The 23,296-nt window shown below is 49.2% G+C and overlaps 10 protein-coding genes across 10 annotated transcripts; 8 read left to right on the forward strand and 2 right to left on the reverse strand.

Moving 5' to 3' along the window:
- On the forward strand, positions 1-2,710 carry EI90DRAFT_3032610 (uncharacterized protein). The gene is made up of 15 exons (XM_039058403.1): positions 1-560; positions 630-708; positions 766-779; positions 833-853; positions 909-1,014; positions 1,070-1,121; positions 1,178-1,234; positions 1,303-1,314; positions 1,371-1,459; positions 1,513-1,583; positions 1,636-1,723; positions 1,780-1,804; positions 1,858-1,877; positions 1,929-1,966; positions 2,024-2,710. The coding sequence occupies exons 1-15, from the start codon at positions 496-498 to the stop codon at positions 2,211-2,213; spliced, it is 927 nt and encodes a 308-aa protein (XP_038922886.1). The 5' UTR covers positions 1-495; the 3' UTR covers positions 2,214-2,710.
- Positions 2,711-3,104: 394 nt separating this feature from the next.
- On the forward strand, positions 3,105-3,637 carry EI90DRAFT_1321307 (uncharacterized protein). Its single transcript, XM_039051666.1, has one exon. The coding sequence runs from the start codon at positions 3,281-3,283 to the stop codon at positions 3,548-3,550; it is 270 nt and encodes an 89-aa protein (XP_038922887.1). The 5' UTR covers positions 3,105-3,280; the 3' UTR covers positions 3,551-3,637.
- Positions 3,638-5,888: 2,251 nt separating this feature from the next.
- On the forward strand, positions 5,889-6,327 carry EI90DRAFT_3032619 (uncharacterized protein). Its single transcript, XM_039058404.1, has one exon. The coding sequence runs from the start codon at positions 5,990-5,992 to the stop codon at positions 6,212-6,214; it is 225 nt and encodes a 74-aa protein (XP_038922888.1). The 5' UTR covers positions 5,889-5,989; the 3' UTR covers positions 6,215-6,327.
- Positions 5,889-7,915, forward strand: EI90DRAFT_2965346 (PLC-like phosphodiesterase). Its single transcript, XM_039055522.1, has one exon. The coding sequence runs from the start codon at positions 6,290-6,292 to the stop codon at positions 7,646-7,648; it is 1,359 nt and encodes a 452-aa protein (XP_038922889.1). The 5' UTR covers positions 5,889-6,289; the 3' UTR covers positions 7,649-7,915.
- A 546-nt stretch (positions 7,916-8,461) lies between these two features.
- On the forward strand, positions 8,462-10,601 carry EI90DRAFT_2903794 (uncharacterized protein; the record flags this gene model as incomplete). Its single annotated transcript, XM_039054155.1, has 8 exons — positions 8,462-8,520; positions 8,588-8,691; positions 8,753-8,786; positions 8,883-9,693; positions 9,752-10,001; positions 10,061-10,290; positions 10,356-10,490; positions 10,551-10,601. 8 exons carry the CDS (start codon positions 8,462-8,464, stop codon positions 10,599-10,601), a joined length of 1,674 nt encoding a protein of 557 aa, XP_038922890.1.
- A 774-nt stretch (positions 10,602-11,375) lies between these two features.
- Positions 11,376-12,976, reverse strand: EI90DRAFT_3278872 (P-loop containing nucleoside triphosphate hydrolase protein; the record flags this gene model as incomplete). Its single annotated transcript, XM_039066633.1, has 9 exons — positions 11,376-11,552; positions 11,611-11,697; positions 11,752-11,785; positions 11,838-12,130; positions 12,183-12,378; positions 12,429-12,530; positions 12,584-12,690; positions 12,747-12,858; positions 12,921-12,976. The coding sequence occupies 9 exons, from the start codon at positions 12,974-12,976 to the stop codon at positions 11,523-11,525; spliced, it is 1,017 nt and encodes a 338-aa protein (XP_038922891.1). The 3' UTR covers positions 11,376-11,522.
- A 2,774-nt stretch (positions 12,977-15,750) lies between these two features.
- EI90DRAFT_2903778 (Di-copper centre-containing protein) lies at positions 15,751-17,231 on the forward strand (the record flags this gene model as incomplete). Its single annotated transcript, XM_039054154.1, has 8 exons — positions 15,751-15,915; positions 15,985-16,091; positions 16,154-16,174; positions 16,229-16,350; positions 16,409-16,575; positions 16,639-16,815; positions 16,870-16,921; positions 16,960-17,231. The coding sequence occupies 8 exons, from the start codon at positions 15,751-15,753 to the stop codon at positions 17,229-17,231; spliced, it is 1,083 nt and encodes a 360-aa protein (XP_038922892.1).
- Positions 17,232-18,435: 1,204 nt separating this feature from the next.
- On the forward strand, positions 18,436-19,621 carry EI90DRAFT_3032639 (uncharacterized protein). Its single transcript, XM_039058405.1, has 5 exons — positions 18,436-18,484; positions 18,559-18,614; positions 18,673-18,878; positions 18,947-19,126; positions 19,195-19,621. Exons 1-5 carry the CDS (start codon positions 18,473-18,475, stop codon positions 19,302-19,304), a joined length of 564 nt encoding a protein of 187 aa, XP_038922893.1. The 5' UTR covers positions 18,436-18,472; the 3' UTR covers positions 19,305-19,621.
- Positions 19,195-21,332, forward strand: EI90DRAFT_3032640 (uncharacterized protein). Its single transcript, XM_039058406.1, has 7 exons — positions 19,195-19,535; positions 19,571-19,738; positions 20,038-20,158; positions 20,226-20,392; positions 20,459-20,611; positions 20,678-20,720; positions 20,776-21,332. The coding sequence occupies exons 2-7, from the start codon at positions 19,571-19,573 to the stop codon at positions 21,048-21,050; spliced, it is 927 nt and encodes a 308-aa protein (XP_038922894.1). The 5' UTR covers positions 19,195-19,535; the 3' UTR covers positions 21,051-21,332.
- On the reverse strand, positions 21,169-23,274 carry EI90DRAFT_3032642 (uncharacterized protein). The gene is made up of 2 exons (XM_039058407.1): positions 22,733-23,274; positions 21,169-22,682 (listed from the first exon to the last, which is right to left on the reverse strand). Exons 1-2 carry the CDS (start codon positions 22,940-22,942, stop codon positions 21,402-21,404), a joined length of 1,491 nt encoding a protein of 496 aa, XP_038922895.1. The 5' UTR covers positions 22,943-23,274; the 3' UTR covers positions 21,169-21,401.
- Positions 23,275-23,296: the final 22 nt, after the last annotated feature.

Here is a 23,296-nt window from a genome sequence, read left to right on the forward strand (position 1 = left end):
CCGCACTCAATTTCATTCCATCGGAGCTTCCACTGCTTAAAGGACCAATCCCGAGAACAAGGAGAAAGGAACCTCCTCTCCACTCCTCTACCCCTTCGCTATCTCAGAACCGATACTGGAGCAACACTTCTTTTTTGTGTGATGTCCCGCAGTCGCTTCCCAGTCGGGCGGCACTTGTGTCTTATCGGCCGTATTGAACAACTGACATGCTCCGCGACTGGAGAACGCGCCGATATATCGGCACTTCAGCACCCATCTCCTATATAGGGTTCTGTGAGATATGCTGCTACCTCTTCGCTCCGTGGCCTCTCTGGCCCTCAATATCCGCGTTTCAAATACATCTGGATATTTTGACGGAGTAACAGCCCCGCGCCCCGAGCCTCTACGCGGTTACAGAGGTTTAGGGGAGTCTTAAAACTGTCGGATATTTTTGGAGTGGTTGAGTTCGCTTCACCCGATACGCTTCTTTCATCATCCTATCTGCTTAACGTTTCGATGACCGCCACTAGCGTCCACGATATCCTTGGGGGCGCATTCTCCGGTCAGCTGCTCGCTGCTGTGTGAGTTGCCATAGGGAACTTGTCTTCCCGTCAGCGTCCTAAACCCCTCCTGTATCACAATACTACCAGCTTCTTCGGCATTATCACAATACAAGTCCGCACCTACTTCTCTGCCTTCCCAAAGGACTCTCTATATATCAAGCTTGCAGTAAGTGCATTGCGTTTTGGTCGTGACAAATGCCTGAAATGTGGAATGTCCAAACAGGTCTCCTTTTTGTGGTGAGTACGAGGCTCAGATGATGGTGTGACTATAAATTTAAAGTGCTGCCTAGGGTCATTCAAGGTCTCCTGGTGTGAGTCTTTCTCAATTTAGCGCTCAGTAAAGAACTCGTCTCACAGAAGATGAAGTGCATGCACGACGCAGGCTCTTTATTGGTACCTTGTGGTTGCTTCGACTGAGAAGAACGTCCTTCCGTTCGTTACCTGGGAAATGGCAATGCATCAAACTATGACGGTGCGTTTGGCATCCACCCACGGAGTTTAGGTTGGGGGGTTGAGACAAATTCTAGGTTGTCTCTTCGACAGCTGTTCAATCATTTTTCGCATACCGCGTGTATGCTTGTACGTACCACTCATTTCCTTGGTTTTGTGGATACCCATGAGAGGCTCCCCTGCAGTGAGCACAAGCCGTATATTGGGGTGCCTAGTTGAATTGTTATCTCTCGCGCAATTCGGTATGTATAACACCAAAATCTCACACACTATGAAACTGACGATGGCATCGAATTCCTATGTCTACTAGGCCTTGGGATATGTACGGTCTCTTTTGCGTTCTGCTGTTCGTGCTGCCAAACCGTTTCCCCATATTAGCATCTGCCTATCGTGCATACCATCTTGCGAATTTTTCCACGATTCCACAGCAGGAACGATGGTTGATCGGATCATGGCTCCTTATGGAGGTTAGCACATGTTCTACTCCGATGTTCCCGGCCTCAATCTGAATGATTGATAGGTGATTTGTGATGTCACACTTGCCGTTTCGATGACCATCCTGTTACGCCGGCAGAGAACTGGTTTTAAACAGTTAGTTTGACCTGAGGGTGATGTTGTGCAAGCTTACAAACTCGTTCCGCAGAACCGACAACATCTTAAACAAGTTGATTGTTTATTCAATCAATACTGGAACAGTCACAGGTGTAATAGCTATTGTCATTTGCGTCGCTGTACGTATCCTTACCTGAGGGTCAATTCCTAGCACTAACGTTTCTTTCGGATGAAGTTTGCAATTAATGGCTTCGGTTTTGGTACGTTAGCATCGTTGGTCAGCAGACATTGGGACTCATTTTCGCTGTTTTAGTCGTTCTCTTGTTGGGGATAGTGAGCAATTTTTCCCCCGGTGTTGAGGCAGCCTTCTGACCTTGGATATAGCCATTCGGTGCTGTATACAATTTCACTATGCTTGCCAAGTACGTGGGCAAGACATGCGCCTCAACACACTCGAATGCTGATTTTTTGCGCTTCAGCCTGCACTATAGAACGCAACTCCGTCAACATTTATGTCCCGCACACATGCGGAACACTGGTACTGGGCCGAACTGCCTGGGTGTCAAAGTTACCGTCGACAAGACTGTAGAACCATCACCGTCCCGACATGCCCTCGACTCCAGATCCAGATCCTTAAGTCGGAAGGGCTCTCCTGCATCACCTCCCTGAAGTAGTTCTGGAAAACATTGGGATGATTCATGATGATACGCGCCTCATTCAACCTGAATTGGAGGATTTGTTCGCTCCTACAAAACGATTATCGAAGATAGATCATGATCAAGGCAATAGAAACCGTTGATATTGGTGTCCTGGATACAATCACGGCCAGAAACACATACGCTCGTGCCTAAAGAGAATACCTATCGCTGACTACGATGCGGATCCATTGGCACAGTGGATGGAGAAGCAACTCATTCCCCCCAATATTCACCATCGCGGACGCTGATTTTCGAATGAAATCGGCTAGATTGTAACATAAACACTCGTTGGCCTTCATGTCCAATTTGATTGTGTTGGTGCCCTTTTCCACCTAGCACTAGGTTCCATCCGCCGTACCGCATTTATGCATCATGTGCGGTTCCGCCGATTCCACACCTCTACTCAGTGACTGATAAGGGAGTTGAGGTTCGATGACCGGATAAATGACCGGGTGGATTGAGCGCACAATAGCCACTGGTTATGTAGGATAGTGTCAACAATACGATTCCTTATCTTCCGGGCCTCCACTATCGAACCATGGTGAGGATCGGTCGACAGTTGCGGTTGTCCGCTTTGAGACGATAGTATACAAGATGCGACACGAACATCACTGCCTCCAGTCGAGCTTTAGAGGCAGGTTATTTACTTGGCGACACAAACCCCTCCCATTATGGAGCGTAGCCTATGAACAAAGCAGGCACGTCATTCCCGAGCCGTTATCGCACCCTTACCCACAAACGGAGACCTGGGGCGTACCTTGTAACCACCGAGCTGACGGCGTCGGCGTTCGTTATCAGCATCGCCTAAGATGTGGGCAATGGTCAATTCCTACTGGCGTACGTGACAGTTGCAGTCAACGAACCAATTACTCTATAATTCATCCCGATCATCGGTTTGTTCGAGTTGGCGTTCTTGTCCGAGGGTCTAGAATTCAGATTCTATATATGAGTGCGAACGTATGATATTGACTGGTCGAAAGATAGGCAGAGCACATGTAATGTACTTGAGGAGAGTGCGGCTCTGTACCTGCTAGAAACATGGTGAGCATGCTCTTCGTCCTCTTCATGAGCGGTGGCGTAGCCGCCGATTCCGAGTTCACGAGCAATGTGAGGGATCTCAGAGCGTGGGTGCTAAATGGAAATACCATGTCAGGGAAAGCTGGGGGGGAATCCGGAAAACACGCACTACTATGGTTGTTGACTGCAGCTCTGTGGCCGCGAAGAACGTTTCCGAGACCAGCTGTGAAATTAGTGTTAATCGTTACTGTCCCCGAGGCCACTTTCTCAACTCCATTCACCAGACATTAGTAGATGAGTCAAAGTTTTATGAAATTAGATTGACCCGAGAGCAAGCGAGGTTGGTGAACAGTAAGTTGTAACGACGTAATTTACGCCCATATTTATACGCCCAAGCCCATTACATCGCTCTCACGTTTATAACGAGGTCATCTAGGACTCCTCATTGAAGTGGCGCCAAAGGACTACGCGGCTTGCATGGGACGCATCAATAGTGCGTGCATCTGAACCTCAATACCGTCGAAACAAGCCCACGTCAAGATTGCAACCACACTAGGCCATGAACCCCAACCATTCAAATGATCCGGCACCTGGACGAATGGGATTGACAGGTGGATGCACGTCAGAAATAGATCTAGAGTGTCGATTGGCCGGAAAATCGATCGTGGGAACCTCCAGAACCCTGAGTCCCTACTGTCGTTGCGTGAACTCCCTCGGAGCGCAGTCCACATTACCATCGCGACGACTCATGATTCGACTGGAAAATTATACGAGTATCTGTAAGCGGGACTTGTCAATTACGAAGGGATGACTTATTTTTATATATTTATTTCGAAGACTCCTGCCCTCTCAACAGCGTTTGCAAACTAAATACCTAGAAGTCTTAGACACTCATTTCTGATACCCACTGCTCGGGAAACACAGACACCCCCTGGGTAACGTGGGAGGCTTAGGACAACGGCCGTACGAAATATTGGAATATCAATGTGCATGCGTACTGATATTTTCTTTATTGACGCGATATCAATTGAGGATATCGTATATACCTTTTTGTCTTGATGCACTCTTCATTGCCGGTTATAGCAGGCAGTCGCTATAAGCGATATTAGCGCTAGGTGTATAAAACACACTGTGCGCGGAAATTTTTCACACCCCCTCAGTTCTCTTGTTCGAGACTGAGGTGATATCCTTTTTCTTTTACTTTATTCATTGTATGCGAGTTCTGACTGTATTTACAGACCGCGCGTATAGGTAAAGGAACAATAAACTTAGTTCTCTTGTTCGAGACTGAGACCGCGCGTATAGCTTATTTACTTTACGAAAAACCGAAAAACTCATGGCCTGACCCAAGGGCATCACCAAATTGGCGAAATTCCCTGGTGTAGTGGAAAAATGTACGAACACCCGAGATGGATCCGATCCTGAACGTAATTTGGCAGTCGCAGAGCCGGGGGACTCAGGAGAGAGAAAAGGCGGAACGACATGGAGCAAAGATGAACTATAATTTCCCCATCATAGACACCAATCCCTGAGGACACCAATCCTGAAGACTAGCTATATGACACTACACCTAGTAACCCACCTTTCTAACTCGTAACCAGGAGGTTTGCCAGCCGAATGACATTCATCCATTCATCTTCGGTACCACATCATCTTGGCATCTGTCATCTATTCCAATAGAGGCTGGTAGCCTACGTCTCTCATACCGCTCATACCGGATACATCATAAGGACTGCCATCCAAACGCACGTTCGTTGGGATGACGGTCTGGTGCATAGGCTCAAGCAGACGGTGTATCATGGGTCTTCTGCATTCTCCGCATCGACAATGACCATACAGTCTTCTATCAATCTGTGTCCGTGGGTCTGCCAACCCATGACATAGCGCATGCGATACCCCAAGTTTTGCTGTAATTGAGCGAGTGGGTGACTCTTCAATTATCCGAAGTGTTCTTGTCCACTTGAATCATTCCTTTAGTTGCATCCCCCCAATGCGGAGCCTCTACCGGTTGCGACGGTGAGATGCCCGCGGAAGGAGTACTCGGTGCGCTTCCCTTGTGTTATCTACGTTTTCAGTGGCCCAATCCCGTTCAGTGTTATTGGGGGCCGCTGGAAACAGAACACGTTCTGCTGGTCTGAATCCCATTCATTCATATCCTCGGGGCCCCACTGAGTGGCCTTGGAACTTGCGCATCGGGTTTCCGGGCGCCGACTCCATACTCATTGATGTGCCCCTAGATTATCAAATCTGCGTATAGATACTCCGTTGGCGTCCCTTGCAAGGCTTCCCGTCTTTATCGTCCCCTATTTAGGGCGCGCGATTTGGTGTGCGCTACCAGTGATCAACTGCTTCGTTAGGAGGGTCCATACGACTATGATACGGGAAGCTTGGTGAGGGTGGCAACCCCTGTGAGATGCCCAATATCTTTATCGAAATTTCAAATTGGAGACTGGGAGCTGTGCAAAGCCTGCTCCGGGATCGCCGATCCGTGGCATAAGCGTGTCTTAGGTGTCTCTCTGAATTGTGTTCCCGTTGACTTGGACTCAATGGAAAGACTACCACGTTAGGCAATGGATCATGTGCAGCAGGCATCCCTCTTCATAAATAGTTCGTCAGACTCCGTCGAACATGACAGTTGTCAGTGCTACGTGTTGCGGCTCACATTGGGAGGAGGCCCGGGCAACTGGGTTAACTGTCGCGCCAGGACTTCGATATCCGGTACTATTTCCAATGGGCCAGGTAATTGGATGTGATCTGTATTTCAAATGCTCGATTCCTTTACTAGGGGTGCTGCTGTGTGCCCAGTCTGCCCCCTGTTTGGACCCACGCCCCTGTACCATTCCGTCATATAAGCTGGGCATCCAACCCAACCCGATTACCATCCACCCTCTGAAGACAGGGATTAACACGCTGTTATCTCGCCCCCTTTTTAAGCGTGCCTGTGCCCTGTTTTAGCAAAAGTGAGGTCAGACTTATTATCTCCATATTGAGAATTCAACCTCCTCTCAAGATTTGGATTGTTTCTTACCAATGGGTCAAGGAGGATGGATCGACATAGTAAACGGGACGACGTATGACTGGACCCGGGGCTATGTCCATTCTTATCAGATGTCCGCTTGGGACTTTCCTTCTGTCATCAAGGCCGGGACCTCCGCATCCGTGTACATTGAGTTTAGAGAAAAGTTGGGCGACAAGTGGGAGGATGATGGGGGCGAAGTTGAATTTGTCATTCAGTCCACTCAATCTCCCCGCTTTCAAATTCAAGCCGGGGGCAAGGGAGGGTATACACTTCAGGCATGGTTCAGTAATTTCTGGACCCAAAACAATCCTTCTGGCTCGACCATCCGCCTTGGATGGAAGCACAATGGACACGTAAACTTTGTTCTGTCGGGCTTGTCCGGGAATTTCTCGTCTACGAACCCGCCCTCTGCGTGGATGCAAGCTAATCGAGATACCCTCGGTAGTCGAACACTGAAGCAGATCTGCATTCCCGGCTCTCACGACGCTGGAATGTCCGTCATGAACGGTGGAACTGCTTTCGCTACCCCCGGAAACAGTCTGACACAAAGCTTTGGGATAGGCGCTCAGCTTGCTGCAGGCTCGCGTTATTTCGATATTCGACCTGTCATCAGTGGAGGCCATTTTAAAACCGGGCATTATTCATATGTCGGTTCGGTCTTGCAGACCATCGGTGCAAACGGGCAGTACATTAGCGACATCATCAATGAGATCAATACGTTCACGTCGCAGAACGCTGAGCTCATTATCATAAAGTTCAGCCATACCTTCAACACCGACGTCGGACGAACGTACCCGTCATTCACCCAAGCTGAGTGGGAGAGACTGTTCAACGATCTCCTTTCCATTCATAATCGATACATCACATCTGCGGCAAACCTCACCACCGACCTCACTCTTAATGACTTCATCTGCCCCGCCGGAGGCCCAGTTCCTGCAGTCCTTATTATTGCCGATGTCGAGTCTGATTGGATAACTGACAAGTACAACAACCAGGGCATCTATCCTTTGTCATCGATAAATCTCTACGACAGTTACGCGAACAGTGACTCTCCCGATGCCACTATCTCCGATCAACTCCAAAAGATGCGAGATAATTCCAGCCAATATTTCCTCCTCTCCTGGACGCTTACGCTCCAGGCAGCAGATATCATATCTGGAAGGGCTACGATCAAGAGCCTCGCAGAGACGATGAATCCTTTGCTGTACTCGCGATTAACCGGAAACGTCACCAACTCGGTGTATCCAAGCATCATCTATGTCGACTATATCGACTCGAACGTTGCGCCGCTTGCAATGGCTATTAATACTCGCATCACATCACTTTTGCAAGTCGGATCCTTGGTGTCGAAGATAACGTCGAAACTTTAAGCTCGTAGCGACTGGGGTCGGGTTTATGGTATACGCAGGATTGGAACGGACTACTGTGTCGTGGAATGTTGTGTATATTTTCGTGTGTTCAACTATCTTTACATCATTTACTGCGAGCAAATGTCTCGACTCAGCGGACAATCCCAACCCGACCTCAGTACATGTACGTTGACCACCCTGATCGCTGCTTTCTTTGATATTGGAGCAACATTAACAACGCGATGTGCAGCTGACGTTTGCTCCAAGTTCGGGAAGAGCATACTCCCTAGTAGTAAGCTTCCCAAAAATGAGGCAACCAGACAAGTGGTGGGTGGCCTCTCACGAGTTGCCGAAGCACTACTCTATAGCCACGTTGTGTGTATAAATGTCAGCTCAACGTATAACAGCGAACGCGCATATATCCATCAATAATAGCCCCTCCATGTTGTAGGCTCAGGTCAATTGTTGGAGACTACGAAAGGTGAGATCATTCAGAAGCCCCTCTGGAGCATGGAAAGTTGAACCCGAGGACCTCATCACAGCCCTCATCTGGAATCCTGCCCGCCCTCATGTATGCTGCGGCGCAACCAGGATAGCCACACTGCCACAACATTCCGGGACCGAATAAACGATGAGCCCCGCTCGATATGGAACTCGGATCCAGATATAACCAGCTAGTATATTAGATAAATTCCGATCTATATTGGGATGCTCAAAGCTTTCTCCCTTCCCATTCCCGCTCTCTTCTCCCAACGAACCACCTTCTTGCGTCCACTCACTCGACGAAATCTTAAGAATCACGAATCCGTGCCTCGATACAATCTTACTGTCAGGATGGCTTCAAGCAAAACGATTGCGGTCCTTGACGTCAACGAACTGAAAGATGGGCAGATGTGAGTATAATATTCCCGTGAGAGAGGGTCGCAGTAACTTTTTCCTCTACCACTACACAATATCAAGTAAAGAGGTCGACTTTGACTCTGGAAAAGTTCTTCTGAGCAATATAGGAGGCAAGATCCACGCAACCTCTGCGTACTGCACGCACTATGGTGCTCCTCTTGCCAGTAAGCGTCAGCGGCACAGTTACTCACTATATCAGAATTACTGACGTTAAGCGTTTCGTAGAGGGTGTCCTTGTGTCCTCTGGTCGAATTACATGGTACGTAATCATACTCCACTCGTTCATCATCACCGATTCAACGACTGACTCGTTACGTCATTTGCACTCCCCGCCGAACTGTGGCATTGATCCCAGCCCATGGCATGGTGCTTGCTTCAACGTCTGCACCGGCGATATCGAAGACGCGCCCGCTCTAGCAGCCATTCACTCTTTTAAGGCTACCGTTAAAGACTCCAAAATATATGTTACCGCTGACCCATCTCTCACCACCAATCAGAACAAATCTCGCCCACCGACTAACCGTTCGAAAGGTCTTTCACTTTCCGCCACCGACCCTGGTGTTGTCATCGTAGGGGGAGGAGCAGGAGGTCTCGCGACTGTGATCGGCTTGCGAGAGAGCGGTTATCCTGGGAAGATCACAGTATTGAGTGCTGAACCACATGCGCCGATTGATAGGACGAAATTGAGTAAGGCCCTGTTGACGGATGCGAGCAAGTTGGAATGGTATTCTGCTCAGACACTCGTTGAAACGTTCGACGTCAATCTACGCACGAGTACTACCGTCACAGCAGTTGACGTTGCCGGGAAGAAGGTTTTCGTAGGGTCCGAGGCTGTTCTCTATGAATATCTTGTCCTCGGACCTGGTGGAATTCCGAGGAGATTACCCGTTCCTGGAGCGGATTCTCCAAATGTGTACACGCTTCGCTCTGTGGATGATGCTAAGAGGATCAGTGACGCTATTGGACGTCCGTCCATCCTCCCGGGCAAAGTGGCTAATGTGCTGCCCGGAGGGAAGAACTTGGTAATCATCGGAAGTTCATTCATTGGGATGGAGCTCGTGGTTGCTGTGAAGGACAGAGGGTTAGCGAGCATAAGCGTTATTGGAATGACGAAGTTCCCGTTCGAGGCGGTGCTGGGAGATAAGATCGGCGAAGGATTTAGGAAGGTGGATTTAAAATTTCGTCGGTAGCCTCACGTTCCGACTTACATTCTCTGTCACACAGTTCCACGAAGGCAACGGGGTTAAGTTCTATGGAGAATCCAAGGTCACAGCTATCGACGAAAAGTCGGTTAGCTTTGAATCTAATGAGGGCAAGAAGACCACAATTCCAGCTGATGTCGTCATCTTGGCTGTTGGTGTGGGTCCCGCTACACAGTTCCTGAAAGGTAGTGGCATCGAGACGCAGAGGGATGGAGGCATCATTGTAGATGAGTACCTGCGGGTTAAAGGCGTGGAGAAGGTCTTCGCAATCGGTGGGTTATCTCCGCCTCCTTAATGATACCGGCTCAACGCGCATGTTAAACCACGTCAGGCGATGTCGCCATCTTTAAGGAGCCCACAACTGGAGAACAGGCGCGCATCGAACACTGGGATGTTGCGCAGAATCATGGTCGTTGCGCCGCATCTGTCATCGCGGGTAAACCCCTTCCATTCGATAAGACACCGTACTTTTGGAGCGCTCAGGGTCAACAGCTAAGGTACGCGGGGTATGGGCACGGCTATGATGACATCGTCATCCGCGGGGACCCTGCGGCCTTAAAGGTGCGGCTCTCTCCAGGGTTTTCTACAGTTCAACTTGAGAGCTTAACAAGGAATTTGTTCCATAGTTCCAAGCGTACTATACAAAGGGGGACAAGGTTATTGCAGTTTCAACCATGCAAGCTGATCCACTCGTGAGCAAGGCGTCCGAGTTATTTAGGCTGAATAAATTCCCTTCTGTGTCAGAAATCAGAGCTGGAAAGGTGGGTCTATTACTCATGGTAATGCAATGTGAGAGCTGACTCGGCCGGAAACATCTCCAGGATCCACTGGAGATTGATATTTCCTCGAGCGCTGTGGACGTTCGCCATTGATGCAAGATTTGGATATTAGGTCCAAGTCCTTTCGATGGAGGTGGTGTCAAGGAATGAACAACAAATTTGAAATTATCGTATTGTCATGCTCGTCTGATGCTGTATTTTTACGAAGCGGTCACCAACAAGATCGATGTTACGCGAATATACAACTAGCCGAAGTTATGCAGTCATTCTCAAGGGCATTTATGAACCTCGACGAACTCGTTGAGGGCCGGGAAGGACACGCGATGAAGCGGGTCACTATGCCAGCCCCCGGACCCGGTGATGACCGTGGTTACCTCGCTCTGAACCAAAATCACAAAACCACATCTCGTCAGGCACGGAGCAGATTTTGTGTGGTACTAAAGAGAAGTCTGACAATGGACCTGGAGGAAGAGGTAGGATCCCTGATAGCGAGTAGCCTCGGAGCTAGGAAGGGAGATACTTGTGGGCGATGGTAGGTCTATAGATCGTGTGAGGCATTCAGGGGACTCCGTCACATCCGAAGTCCGATCCCAGGAAGATTTCAACACCTTCGGGTTCCTAGAGCGGGCGAAGGATCCACCTCAGATCATTCGCAATGAGTCCACCAAAGGCAAGCGTTTCCGGATTCGGATTGGGCAGCCAGTCAACCAGAGGATGGCGGACATGAATGAGACAACCCAGGGCCAGATACCTGAAGTTAGGACCAACCTCAAGAGCTGAAAATGAGAGCAACGGAGGTGCGCCGCATCTACACATTGGCACGACGTTCCAGGGTGTTCAGGATGGATCCGATATTATTGTCATTCCAGAGAAGCGTCAAGTTACGGCAGAATTAGAGCGGAAATATTGAAATTGAACTCCCGGAGACATAGGGAGACCAAGATAGACCGTTCCCGAAGTCATAATAGAATTCTGTATTCACTCAGCGCGAGGCTTTTATCTAGTACGACAAGATTACACTTTGAATAATTCAGGTTTCATATTCTGCGGATATCAATGTGTATGATGAGCAAACCCCTTACAGCAGCTACCACAAACTCACCAGTTTGCAAAGACGTGCTAAGAGTCCAGAAAGCTGGATCAATGTCCCCACACCCTCGAGGATCCGCATATGTGTCCAACCGATCTCCTGGGGGACCAACGGTAGTGAATATAATTAATGTTATTTAGACTGTTAACTCACTTTGATGAATTCAAGCTTCGTATACTCGGGAAGTCTGAGAAGCACGGAATGAGAAGCTAGAAGAAGGGAGAAGCACGTCACCGAACTCATCGAATGTCTTGACCACACGAAATATTGTCGTGATAATATCTATTGCGCTGTAGCCCTGATCCCAAACATCCTTCAACTTTTCCATTGCGCCATCAATATCACCTTTCTGGCATGCCCTAATTATTGCCTGGATTGCGATTGGGTGTGGCTGGTCGCACACTTTGAAAACATTGGTGCTGCTGACGAAGCCAGATCCAGACCAGGTAGACTGCAAGTTGTTTATGGCTTGCCGCATGTCGCCTTCGGAAGTGAATATCAACGCCGAGATACCCTCATCATTGTATTCGACCTGGAGGGGATTATTGACGGCGTGGTTGACAGTAGCAACCATATGTACGAGCCTTTTCGAGTTCGCATATCTCAAGTAACCGCTTCAGAATCTCGGCATCTTTTAGCTTTGAGTAACGGAGGATGGCACATCGGCTCTGTATAGGTTCGATGATTTTGTTGGAAGTATTGCACGCTAAAGCGAATCGTGTTGTGTTTGAGTAAATCTCCATGGTCCGACGCATGGCTTGTTGAGCGCCTGCAGTCATGCTGCGGAAGTTTGAGCGAATGCAAACGTAATGAATGCCGAACACTTGTACCTATCTGCCTCGTCAAGTATAACTATTTTGTGGCGGCCAGGCGGGAGGGTGACCTTCTTTTGGGCGAAGGTTTTGATCTTATTTCGCACAACATCTATGCCTCTGGTTAAACCTTCAGTTTGACGCAAGGATAACGGAACCAGCGACGTCTTGACCTTTCATCGGATGCATTGAGCTCCAGGACCCCTTCTTTATAGGAATCACCCAATAGTGTATGGGCAAGACAGTGGATGCTAGTCGTTTTTCCAATTCCAGGTAGGCCCTGCAAATTGGTATCAGAACCAACTCTGCATCGCAAACTGAAGCAAAGTAGCGTACGGATATTATAATGTGGGGGCAATTTCCTTCGCGAGCAATGACCTTTAAGCGATCGATTGTTTCTGAGTTGCCAACTACGTCCTCCAGCTTTCGGGGCCGGTACTTTTCTACCCTGTGTCGAATGAGGTTGGGTGAGAATGACGAAATTAACGTCCATGGAGGATTTTTACTCGCCAAGGGAGCTCGTATGCTTCGGGCACCGAGTCATCTCCGGAACCGTCTTTTGCCATGGGGTCGAATGGTTGATTCTGCTTCACGTTTCCGCGACGCGTCTGACGCGTTTGCTTCCGTTCTCAAGTCAAATAGTTCTACTTTAGTGCTCATACATTGAATGATAATGCAACAGTATATAGTCCTCCGAGAAAACTTGAGCTCACCCGCCCAGATTGAGATAGAGATTGGTCTAGGCATCGACGACCTTCAAAAGATTTCCACAGTGAGGCGCATTTGGATGGCCTCATTCTTCGGCGATTGGCTTTTTGTCATTTATGCTCCAGTGTTAGAATGGTAATCCCCTGCTCGACATTCGAGCATCGCCGTTGAGAGTAGTCACCAGTCACTCGATCATAATGGCACACGTTGTCGCACTGCATTCGAACCCAAAAACCACTCTGCCCGTCCTAGGCAGGTTACCAGCCTCTTATGTCTGTTACCTTCGTTTTTGCTCTCGGTCATTTGATAATGATCAGGATATGGATGATAACACGTACAAACTGGTTTACAATAGATACACGTACTGGTCAAGTAACAGTGGGCATGAAAAACATGTCGAGAAACTTCATGTGCTTTGGTCGGGTAATTACTGTATGTCAACAAGCCGTGGGGGGACAATGCAGTAGCCCACGACACGACACTGCCATGTCGCGCGCAAAATGGAAGAGCCGAGCGTCTCCCGAAACCTGCCTTCTCCACGAATTGACAACAGTCAAGCCCCCAGTAACCATGGAAACTTCCCGTCCTACGTTCCAGCTGCGGCCCGCGTCCAACTACCATCTTATAGTATCTACACTCACGCGAGTGTCATGGCCGTCGACGATCCGTCAAAGATCGGTCTAAACAATATCATGTCGATCGTGATCCCGATCAGCTGCGTAAAGAAGGCTTTCGCTGCGGAGATATCATAGTTCCAGTATTGGGGGAAGGGAGTTTGTGTTATGATGGTAGTGAGACGGCCCAGGAGACTTGTCGCCACGCATACACAAAGAAGACAGGTTGGCAAGCCACGAAGCACAGAATCACCGTTACGCATGACGGCCGCTCTTTGTTGGAGCGCCGTTGCTGCGATGCATGAAACGTTTTTCCAGTTATCATCCTTGTAATCGACTCGACAGTGGAAGGAATTGCGTATTGCTTTCCCAGCAAATGTGTTACGTGTGAACGTTTGAGCACCACCATTAATGCGGTGCCACTTCTCTGACAGTTCAAGTCACCCTCAAATCGACATGGATGTAAACCCATGATTCCCACTAAGCGAAGGTTCAGCCGACTGGCTCTGCCATGCTGGCAGGTTCGTTTTGTCGTTCAAGAAAGTTTTCCCTAGCCATAGATCACGTTGTGATCTCGTCGATGGTATCGAGTAGATATGATGCACATTCGAACGCAACGTTAAGGACAAAGATGACGATGAAAAGCTCGATTTCATTGCTCGGGGCCCGCAAGCAGAGCGCCACTTTTGTTAGGGACTGCCAGGAGTTCCACACCCGTGTGGAATTGAAGGTTTCCCACGAAGGCAACATTCAACGCCATTTACTTTGTGGTGGCATAACTTTTCTCCGCCTCTGCATTTTCTATCTTACAACGGCCTTGCTTCGTCGATCAACGATTGATATGACTCCGCTGTGGTCGGGATCGGATTGGTGTAGCACTGGGTGGGGGCTTCTCGCTTCCCCGGCTAGGCGGCTCAGCCCGTAACATTGTCACTAGCGATCTGGGCTTAGAAAGCGGTTACTTCATTGTCCGATCTGTCCGCGGACTTTTGAAAGCGTCCCTTCGAATTCTTCAGACGCCTTGATCCACAGGTGGGAATAATCAAGGCATGTGTCGCAGCCCCTAGAGAGACTCATCAATCGCCGGATGATCACTGCATGGTATGTGTGACTCAATGAGGACCCAGTTGTTACCAAAGGATGGTGGACGTCGTGCGTATCAAATTTTCAATCCTAAGATAAGTTTTGCGTGGACTCGTTCTGCCGTTGCTCGAAGAACCCGGGAGTTGTCGAATTCCGTCTTCGGCTGGAAGAGGCTGCTGTCACATCAGGTGGTGTGCTAACTCATGGTTACGCCCAGCCCCAAAAACTATATAGTGCACCGCCTCGCTTTCACCCAACCATTTGGCATATTATTTGCAACTCTGTCATATGTCGGCGCGTGAAGTTACCACTAGTCGTGATGTCTACAAGGATTTGCACCGCTCCATGGTAATTCGTTGGGTTGATCGGCCTTACAGTATGGAAACGGAGCATTCGCATTTCCCAGTTCATGATAAATGTCAATGGCTCATCCCCAGCATGCGCGGATGATCGGAGTTGGCTACAAACCCCACAAACATAGACAGCAGGGAAGTCTATTCACCTAGGCTTTGCTCCGCGAACGGAAGCAGGAGGAAATGCGCACGTTGAAACACGTACCCTCCTCGTTTCATGCGTCCAATTATCACTCGGTCTCAACCCGATCACATAAGACTCAGAAGCAGCGGAGATCAATGAATCACTCTTTGTATCGCCTCGGATGCTTATACATGGGTAGATTAAGGCTCACACGGCTATCGGATACTTGTTTTAGAGGACATCGGCAAAATGTTCAAGGTGCTAATCCATTCAACATTACAGTCAGTGACTCTGTCATTAGAAGAGACGGCAAGTTCGGCGTTATAGTGCTCCTTCAAGAAACGTCACCTGCCAGGCACAAGCATCTTCTCATATACTATGGCATCAATTGGTCGACATTCGCGTATAAAAGTGTGGCTTGCAGTTTTGCTTGCTCACCAGTGCCTCCCTCTGCTGGAATGAAGGGGGTCAAGTCATTTTTTATCATCGCATCTGTTGTCGCCACAGCTTTAGCTGCACCGGGATCATGGCGTAACAAATGTAAGAATCCGCGAGTCCGAAAAGAGTGGCGATCCGAGTCCCTGGGATATAATGGTCGGAAGGCATTTGTAGATGCTATCAAGGTCTGCTCTTCCTTATTATTTCATACCTCTAGCCATGTTAATTGGGGTTGTACCCCACTGCCTCTTCAGTGTTTGAGCTCCTTGCCTCATGATCCTGGGCTTAAACCCACTGGCGCTACGCCTGGACTCCCTCCGATTAGGGCTGACAGTTCACGATATGACGACTTCGTGTATACGTAGGTACTTTGCAGTATGACCTAATACAATTAGCTCATCCCGATGCTTCGGTCGCCCCCAGGCATATGGATGCCACCGACAGGTGATAAAGTTTAAGACGCAATCTATTTTACTCCTTAGCTAATCGTTGATTTAGTGCTCATTACACCGGCATCTTCTTCGGTTGGCATCGGCTGTTCCTGAATACGTTGGAGAACATGCTTCGAAAGGAATGCCACTATACCGAATCTCTTCCCTTCTGGGATTGGACGTCCAAGGGTTGGTTCGACTCTCTTGAACACATATTATGCATTGAATAATGGCAACATGGCTGCAGATTACCACGACATCGAGCATTCGTACATTTTCAATGCCGATCCCGAAGTCGGGTTCGGTGCATTTCCAGGTCCAGAGACAAACTACACTGTCACGACCGGAGCCTTCCGTAATTTGATCCGCGCGTATCCATACACTCATCATGTTCAGAGGAATTACAGCCTAACTGTGAGTCACTCCCGGATATGCATCGATTTGTTGTATGAAATAAGACTCTGACACAACGATTAGCCGTGGGAGGAGCCCCGACCCCCGTTCACTTTTCGTAAACCACATCTTCAGGCGAATACAACCCTCACACCCAAGGAATGGAAGAGGCTTGTGACTGGTTTTACTGGGAATTACTCAGCCTTTCAATATATGGTCGATGGTGTGCGGTGGCAAGGTATGCATAGTGCCGCACATCTTGTGAGTCATTATTTCCACCTTCGAGACCTTGGAGTAACTTGACGGGTGGTGCAGATCATCGGAGGGCTCGGAGGGGACGCGTCAAATTTATCTTACTCACCAAACGGTGTGTAAACAGTCTCCCACCTGGCAGTTGTTCATGAGTGCTGTCAACAGACGTAATATTCTTCCTCCTTCACTGCCAACTTGATCGTCTTTGGGCCGCATGGCAAGCACACTCTCCCCATAATAGGCATGCCATTGGCGGGGGTCTGACTCAGGATATCACCAATTACGACATATATCCGACCGGGAGGGGTACGCCAGTTACGTTGGACACCGTTGTTCCTCTTTCGAATCTCGGCCCCGATACGAAAATCAAAGAGTTGATGGACACGGAAGGCGGTGTCCTATGCTACAAGTATGAATATTACTGAACTAACGTGCATGCAGTGTTCAGAAGGCCAATGGACAACTGGAGAGTGATGACCTGTGCACTGGAAACAAGTCTTAAAGATGTATTTACCATCGCTGAAGCTGCTTGGGGGTCATGAAAACTGAGAGAGTTGCCGAGAGTATGAGTTACCCATTTCAACAAGTGTTGAAAGAAATAACCACTAACTACGGTTCATATACGTTAGCTCGCAGTGCTGTTTTTGCGCGCATTGCAAGAAAACCTCTGAACAATTGACCCAGCCGCTTTGGGCCTCCATCGCCTCCTGCATCCCACATCCCCACGGCAGATCACTCATTGAGCCACCATCGTACAGTATCCAGTACCTGCACCCACGCAAAGACCTTACCTATTGTTGTTAGCCTGCCAAAGGTCAGTCTAAGCAATATCAGGTCGAGCCTGTGCAGAGAATTTCGCGGGTGAGACGCCACACTTCGAGAATCGCAGACGCAAGGTTGCGGGACTGCCATCCACGAAGCACAGGATCATCGCTACACATACAGCTGCCAGGCCCCTAAGACGATGGTAGGTCCCTGTCGAGGCCCGACGCGCCATTACCTCAGGTGTCTTCATACTACATAGTCTTCCATTATCGACGCCCGGCCCGCACTCCGGACAATTCTGCACTAACTGTGACATGAAGAAATATTGCCGACATGTGTATCTCGACTTCTCATCAACTTAAGCGGAAAGTTCCCCCTGAATAATGTGGATGTCCTTGCTTCTCAACAGCGGAGAATCCAAGCACCGAAGGCAGCATCAAACGCTGTTTGCTGAGCTTACATCACTCTGGTGCCGCAGGGTGTCCTATTCTATATCTTCGCACATTTCCTGGGATACTCATTCCCCAAATCCTGTCATGGATCCAGGAAGACCGTGACGTCTACTTCATCACCGCCCTCCTGCTACCTCACATGGCGATACTTCGTCGATCGTCGAAGAAACATTGGCTCCGTCGTTGGTCAGCATCAGACTAGTGTGCTCGGCGGAGGTTTCTCGCTTTCCTGTTCACGAGGCTTAGCTCGTGGCACATTCACTAGCCCAGATCCGTTACTGTCCTGTTCAATCTATCTGGTGACTTTATCCGCCATCCAGAGGTGGGGATAAAGGGACAGAATTGAAACCGATCCCCTGTGCCCATACCAAGGCTTACCAATCACCGGCTGATAATCGCATGGCATTCGTGGGCCAATGCTATCTTGAGGGCTGATTGTCGCTCAAAAAATGTCGGATATAGTAAGCGTCGCGTTTGAGGTCCCTGCACTCGTCCAGGTGGGCTAATTTATGGGCTTGCTGCGCCGTTGCTGGAGGGTCCGAAGGACTGTCGCATCCTCCCTTCAGCTCGAAGAGACTGTCACCATTTTAGGTGACGTGCCCGAGCCCTGATTATGTTAGTATATGCCAACACTCGGAGTTGCTGCTAGGGTCATGGATCTTATCATAGGAACAAAGCATTCGCTCTCTCCACTCGGCAATGCATCCGGCTCCGGTGCGTGTTGCGGCTTGGGGATAAGTTCCGAACTTCCCAGACATGAACAACTGGAGGGTCTGTTTAGCCCCCTGAATGGAAGCGAGTATGGCAAAACAGATAGGAAGAAAGGGAACCGATTTTCCAAGCCGGGATTACCAAGTAAGCTTTCGGCTGAAGTCGCCTGGCGGGTTCAGTCTGTTCACCATATTGTCCTGAATCGACATTAGTTGGCGTGGGATCTCTAGGGCGCTGGACTGAAGTAAAACCCACACCATCGCGCACCAGAGACTCGTTTCGTGCCTTTACCGATTACTCTGTCTCTATTCGCAAATGGACCCAAGCATATGCAGATGGTGAAAGCGTACACGTGGCGTGTGCGTCACGTCAGACTAACGAGAAAGAAATTAGTGGGTCGATTTTTGTATCGCCTAAGGCTGGGAAGAATCACCAACCAACTTCACTTTTCCTTTATCAGGGCCTATTCCCGGCGTGGGAGTTCCTCGCGTGTCTCCTGTAGCAGAATTGATCGGTCTTCGACATACATATTGCTCCCAAGTTAGCAGTGATGCATGCTTGGGAATTTGAAGGCTCACACGGCCACCAGCTACTCTTTCTCGGCTGAAAGCTAAGTCCCATTGGACCAATGCGGGAGGTACTAAATTATACACGTTACAATCAAGGGCCCTGTTATACCGAGATATTGCTTGCAGCTGACTGTGAGCTTGGCTCATCCCCGCATGGAACATCCCCGCCAGGCACAAGCACTTCCTCGTGTAACTATGGCTACAATTACTCGGCATTGCATATATAGCTGCGGTTTGCGGTTTTGCTTGCTCACTTCCTCCGCTGTAATGAAAGAATTCCTCCAGCTCAAAGCGTTCATTTTCCTCGCATCTGTTGTGGTGGTGGCTTTAGCTGCACCCGAGTCATGTGAAAACGAATGCAAGAATCCAGGAATCCGTAGAGAGTGGCGATCTTTGGGATTTAATGATCAGAAGGCATTTGCAGATGCTATTAAAGTCAGTCCTTCTTTATTTCGCCTCCAGTGATGTTGATTCAGGCGATGCTCCGCGGCTTCTCCAGTGTTTAGCTCCTTGCCTCATGACCCCAGCCTTAAACCCACTGGCGCTACGCCTGGACTCCCTCCGATTAGTTCCAACAGTTCGCGGTATGATGACTTCGTGTATACGTAAGTGCTTTGCAACACGCTGTAACCCACTGATCTTGATGCTTTGATTGCTTATAGGCATATGGATGCCACCAACAGGTGAGAAAACTCCGAGTTACGATCTACCCCGTATCTTTATCGTTGACCCAGTGCTCACTTCACTGGCATCTTCTTTCTTGGCATCGGCTGTTCCTGAACACATTAGAAAACATTCTTCGAAGTGAATGCCACTATACTGGACATCTTCCCTTCTGGGATTGGACGCTTGGAGGTTAGTTCGACTCTCTCGGACACAGTTATGCATTGATTTGGGCAGTACAATGACAACATGGCTGCAGATTACCACGACATCAAGCATTCGTACCTTTTCAATGCTGATCCCGAAGTCGGCTTCGGTGCCTTTCCAGGACCGGAGACAAACTATACTGTCACTACTGGTGCCTTCCGCAATTTGATCCGCGCGTATCCATACACCCATCGTGGTCAGAGGAACTACACCCTAAGGGTGAGTCGTACCAGTATCATCATATGCATCGGTCCTCTGTATGAGTTGAGCCTGATAATCGGCTAGCCATTCGCTTACGACCCACTACTTCAAGCAAATACTACTCAGACACTTGAGGAATGGAAGAAACTTGTAACTGGTTCTGTCGGGAACTACACGAGTTTCCAATATTCAGTTGATGGTGTGCGGGGGGAAGGTGTACACATTGCTACACATCTTGTGAGTTGACTGTTTTCACCTTCTAAATCTTGGTGTCACTGATTCTGGCTGCGGCGGACGTCGCAGAGTATCGGAGGGGACGTGGCGGCTTTATCTTACTCGCCAAATGGTGTGTAATTAGTCACCCTAGCTCACTGACGACCATTCATGAGTGCTCGTATCAGACGTAATATTCTTCCTCCTTCACTGCCAACTTGATCGTCTTTGGGCCGCATGGCAAGGGTACTCTCCTCAGAACAGGTATGCTATTGGTGGAGGTCTGACGCAGGATCTCCTCCATTATGACACATACCCGGTCGGAACGGGTACACCAGTTACGTTAGACACCGTCATCCTTCTTTCGAATCTGGCACCGAATACGAAAGTCAAGGAGTTAATGGACACGAAGGGCGGTGTCCTGTGCTACGAGTATGAGATCACTGGATCAACATACATGTAGCGTTAAGAAGACTGATGGAATAGCTGGAGTGGCTGATGGCGGAAAACATACTTCAAAGTATTCATGTATATGAGAACCGCGAAGACCGCCGTGAGCGGGAGTTAACGTGTCCCCACTCCCTCATTTTTGCTTTTGCTCTCATTCTTGGTGAGAATGCGATCATTATATGCACAAACTGGTTTGAAGCAGATGCACGTACTAGTAAAGGAAGCGGGTCGTATATACATTGGGCGGGTAATTATTGTATGTCAATAAGCCTTGGTGCAATATAATTATTCTGTGCGATCTATACGCGGCAACCCGCAACGCCGCTATCTCGTGTGCAGGCCAGAAGAACGAACTTCTGAACAGTTAAGCGCCTCCCGAAACCCAACCCCACCGATCGGCGACAGCCCTGATGGGACTTCCCAGCAACCATGGCTGCTCCCCATCCCACATCCCCGCCGCAGCCCACGCGTCTAACCACCATCGTATAGTATATAAGATCCACACCCACGCAAACACCCTCCTTATCATCGATGACTTGCCAAGGATCGGTCTAAACAATATCATGTCGATCGTGATTCCGATTGGTTGTACGAGGAAAAATTTCGCCGCTGAAATATCATACTTCCAGAACTGCAGAAGGGAGGGTTGTGGTGGTGGGATGGATCCTGGGGGACTTGCTAGGCGTACACGAAACATAAGGCTGAGATGGTAGAGCCCAGAAGCTACGAAGCATAGGACCATCGTTACGTATGCAACTGCCGGGCTAAGACGACGTTTGTTTCCTGCAGGTTCCTTGTCGTGGTTCGATAGACCGTTATTGCGATGCACGTCAAGTTTCTCATTTAGGGTACCGTTGTTGAGCACCAATCCGGCACTACTCCGGATCCCATTCTGTTGCGGGCCACCTTGGGTCGTGGTTGACTTGTCGACGGAAGGTGAGTAGTCTGCTTCTCGGGCAGATGAGTCGCGCGTAGACGGGAATAAGATGTAGATAAAAGGGTGTGCGAATCTCAGAAAGAATTGCCGGTAGGTAGTGTGCCATGCCTGGCTCCAGAAGTGGGGCAATGAGCCGGACATTAATGGATTGTCAAAAGGAGGCGGCCAATTATCGAGGTCGGAGCAGAGACCTAAGCCGAGGCAGAGAACGAGGGGTATAGTGTCCGATATTACGTACACCACCTGGATTTCGAAGAAGAATTCGAACGTGCAAATGATCTGCTGCCAGAGTGGTAGAAGAGAGGTGAAAGGGGTATGATTTCCGGGTGATCGTGTCCTGAGAATGGGAGAGATCACGAAGTAAAGGTACGAATTGGTGAAATCCAGAGCGAGATAGCTGAGGAATGCAGACAAGGCGGATGATAGTGCGAATAGTCGTGGACTGGCGGCTTGGGCGGCCCGATACGTGGCAACTTTTGGTGATGCCCAATTCCAATGACGGCCTTCATAGAAGCTGGTTCCTCTCATGGCGTATAGCATGTCTAAGGAATAACCAAGTCTTCTGAGGGGTGTCGTGGGGAGTGGGATAGGGTTTCCAGTGCCATGGTCGATGTAGTGGGGTGGTCTGCTGTCGAGGAGTGTGAGGAGACATGCGTCCACCAGTCGGACCATACCGATGGTAGTAATCGTCCCGACAAGCACGTAATTCTGCCATGTTTTCCATGAGTAATGTACTATTAGCTCGTACGAGGACGTACAGTTGGGTAGAGAGCCCCATCGAATTCGACGAAATCCCTCCAACAGAAGTCGTAGAAGGCGTAGAGGCCCAAAGGGGCTAAAGCCAGTCGAAAGAGTCGTGCCGTCGTAGAACCTTCATACGTCAAACTATACTGACATGCAATCACGATCCCGAGGCCCAGGGAGAGGGGTGGGAATAAATTTATGAGTTTGTCGAGCTGAGGGATCATCCTTTACGGCGAACCCGCAGATTGTGAGTGCTGGCGTGAAAGACGCTCTACGTTCTTCAGACTAAGAGAACGTGGTCCTGGTGGTTGTGAGACTGCGCAGACAGGATGTAAGGAAGAACTCCAGCGTGAGAAGAAGGAATGCGGCGGAGGCGCTGCATGCAGCTGACTGATGGATGATGCACATTACATGCTTATACCGGTTGAGCCAATCCAATCCAACCTCTCGTTTCGTCTCGGGTGGGGATGGCTAAAGTCTACCGGTCAGAGTTTTGGTGCAATTGTGACGCGCAGGCGGATGTCGTGCGTTTCACGTTCTCACAGTTCGGTGCCGCTTGAGTCGCCGGAACATCGTTC

This window comes from Cantharellus anzutake, assembly GCF_015039405.1.
Source record: "Cantharellus anzutake strain C23 chromosome Unknown EI90scaffold_3, whole genome shotgun sequence".
Classification (NCBI taxonomy): Eukaryota; Fungi; Basidiomycota; class Agaricomycetes; order Cantharellales; family Hydnaceae; genus Cantharellus; species Cantharellus anzutake.

Coding starts and splice junctions, on each gene's coding strand:
- EI90DRAFT_3032610 (XM_039058403.1), top strand. CDS start 496: ATGACCGCCACTAGCGTCCACGATATCCTTGGGGGCGCATTCTCCGGT. Junction 1,460..1,512: donor GATCATGGCTCCTTATGGAG/GTTAGCACATGT, acceptor AATGATTGATAG/GTGATTTGTGATGTCACACT. Junction 1,584..1,635: donor CAGAGAACTGGTTTTAAACA/GTTAGTTTGACC, acceptor CTCGTTCCGCAG/AACCGACAACATCTTAAACA.
- EI90DRAFT_1321307 (XM_039051666.1), top strand. CDS start 3,281: ATGGTGAGCATGCTCTTCGTCCTCTTCATGAGCGGTGGCGTAGCCGCC.
- EI90DRAFT_3032619 (XM_039058404.1), top strand. CDS start 5,990: ATGGGCCAGGTAATTGGATGTGATCTGTATTTCAAATGCTCGATTCCT.
- EI90DRAFT_2965346 (XM_039055522.1), top strand. CDS start 6,290: ATGGGTCAAGGAGGATGGATCGACATAGTAAACGGGACGACGTATGAC.
- EI90DRAFT_3032639 (XM_039058405.1), top strand. Junction 18,615..18,672: donor AGAGACTGTCACCATTTTAG/GTGACGTGCCCG, acceptor AGTTGCTGCTAG/GGTCATGGATCTTATCATAG. Junction 18,879..18,946: donor TTCCAAGCCGGGATTACCAA/GTAAGCTTTCGG, acceptor AATCGACATTAG/TTGGCGTGGGATCTCTAGGG.
- EI90DRAFT_3032640 (XM_039058406.1), top strand. CDS start 19,571: ATGAAAGAATTCCTCCAGCTCAAAGCGTTCATTTTCCTCGCATCTGTT. Junction 20,612..20,677: donor TACACATTGCTACACATCTT/GTGAGTTGACTG, acceptor CGGACGTCGCAG/AGTATCGGAGGGGACGTGGC. Junction 20,721..20,775: donor TTTATCTTACTCGCCAAATG/GTGTGTAATTAG, acceptor TGCTCGTATCAG/ACGTAATATTCTTCCTCCTT.
- EI90DRAFT_3032642 (XM_039058407.1), bottom strand. CDS start 22,942: ATGATCCCTCAGCTCGACAAACTCATAAATTTATTCCCACCCCTCTCC. Junction 22,683..22,732: donor ATGGGGCTCTCTACCCAACT/GTACGTCCTCGT, acceptor AAAACATGGCAG/AATTACGTGCTTGTCGGGAC.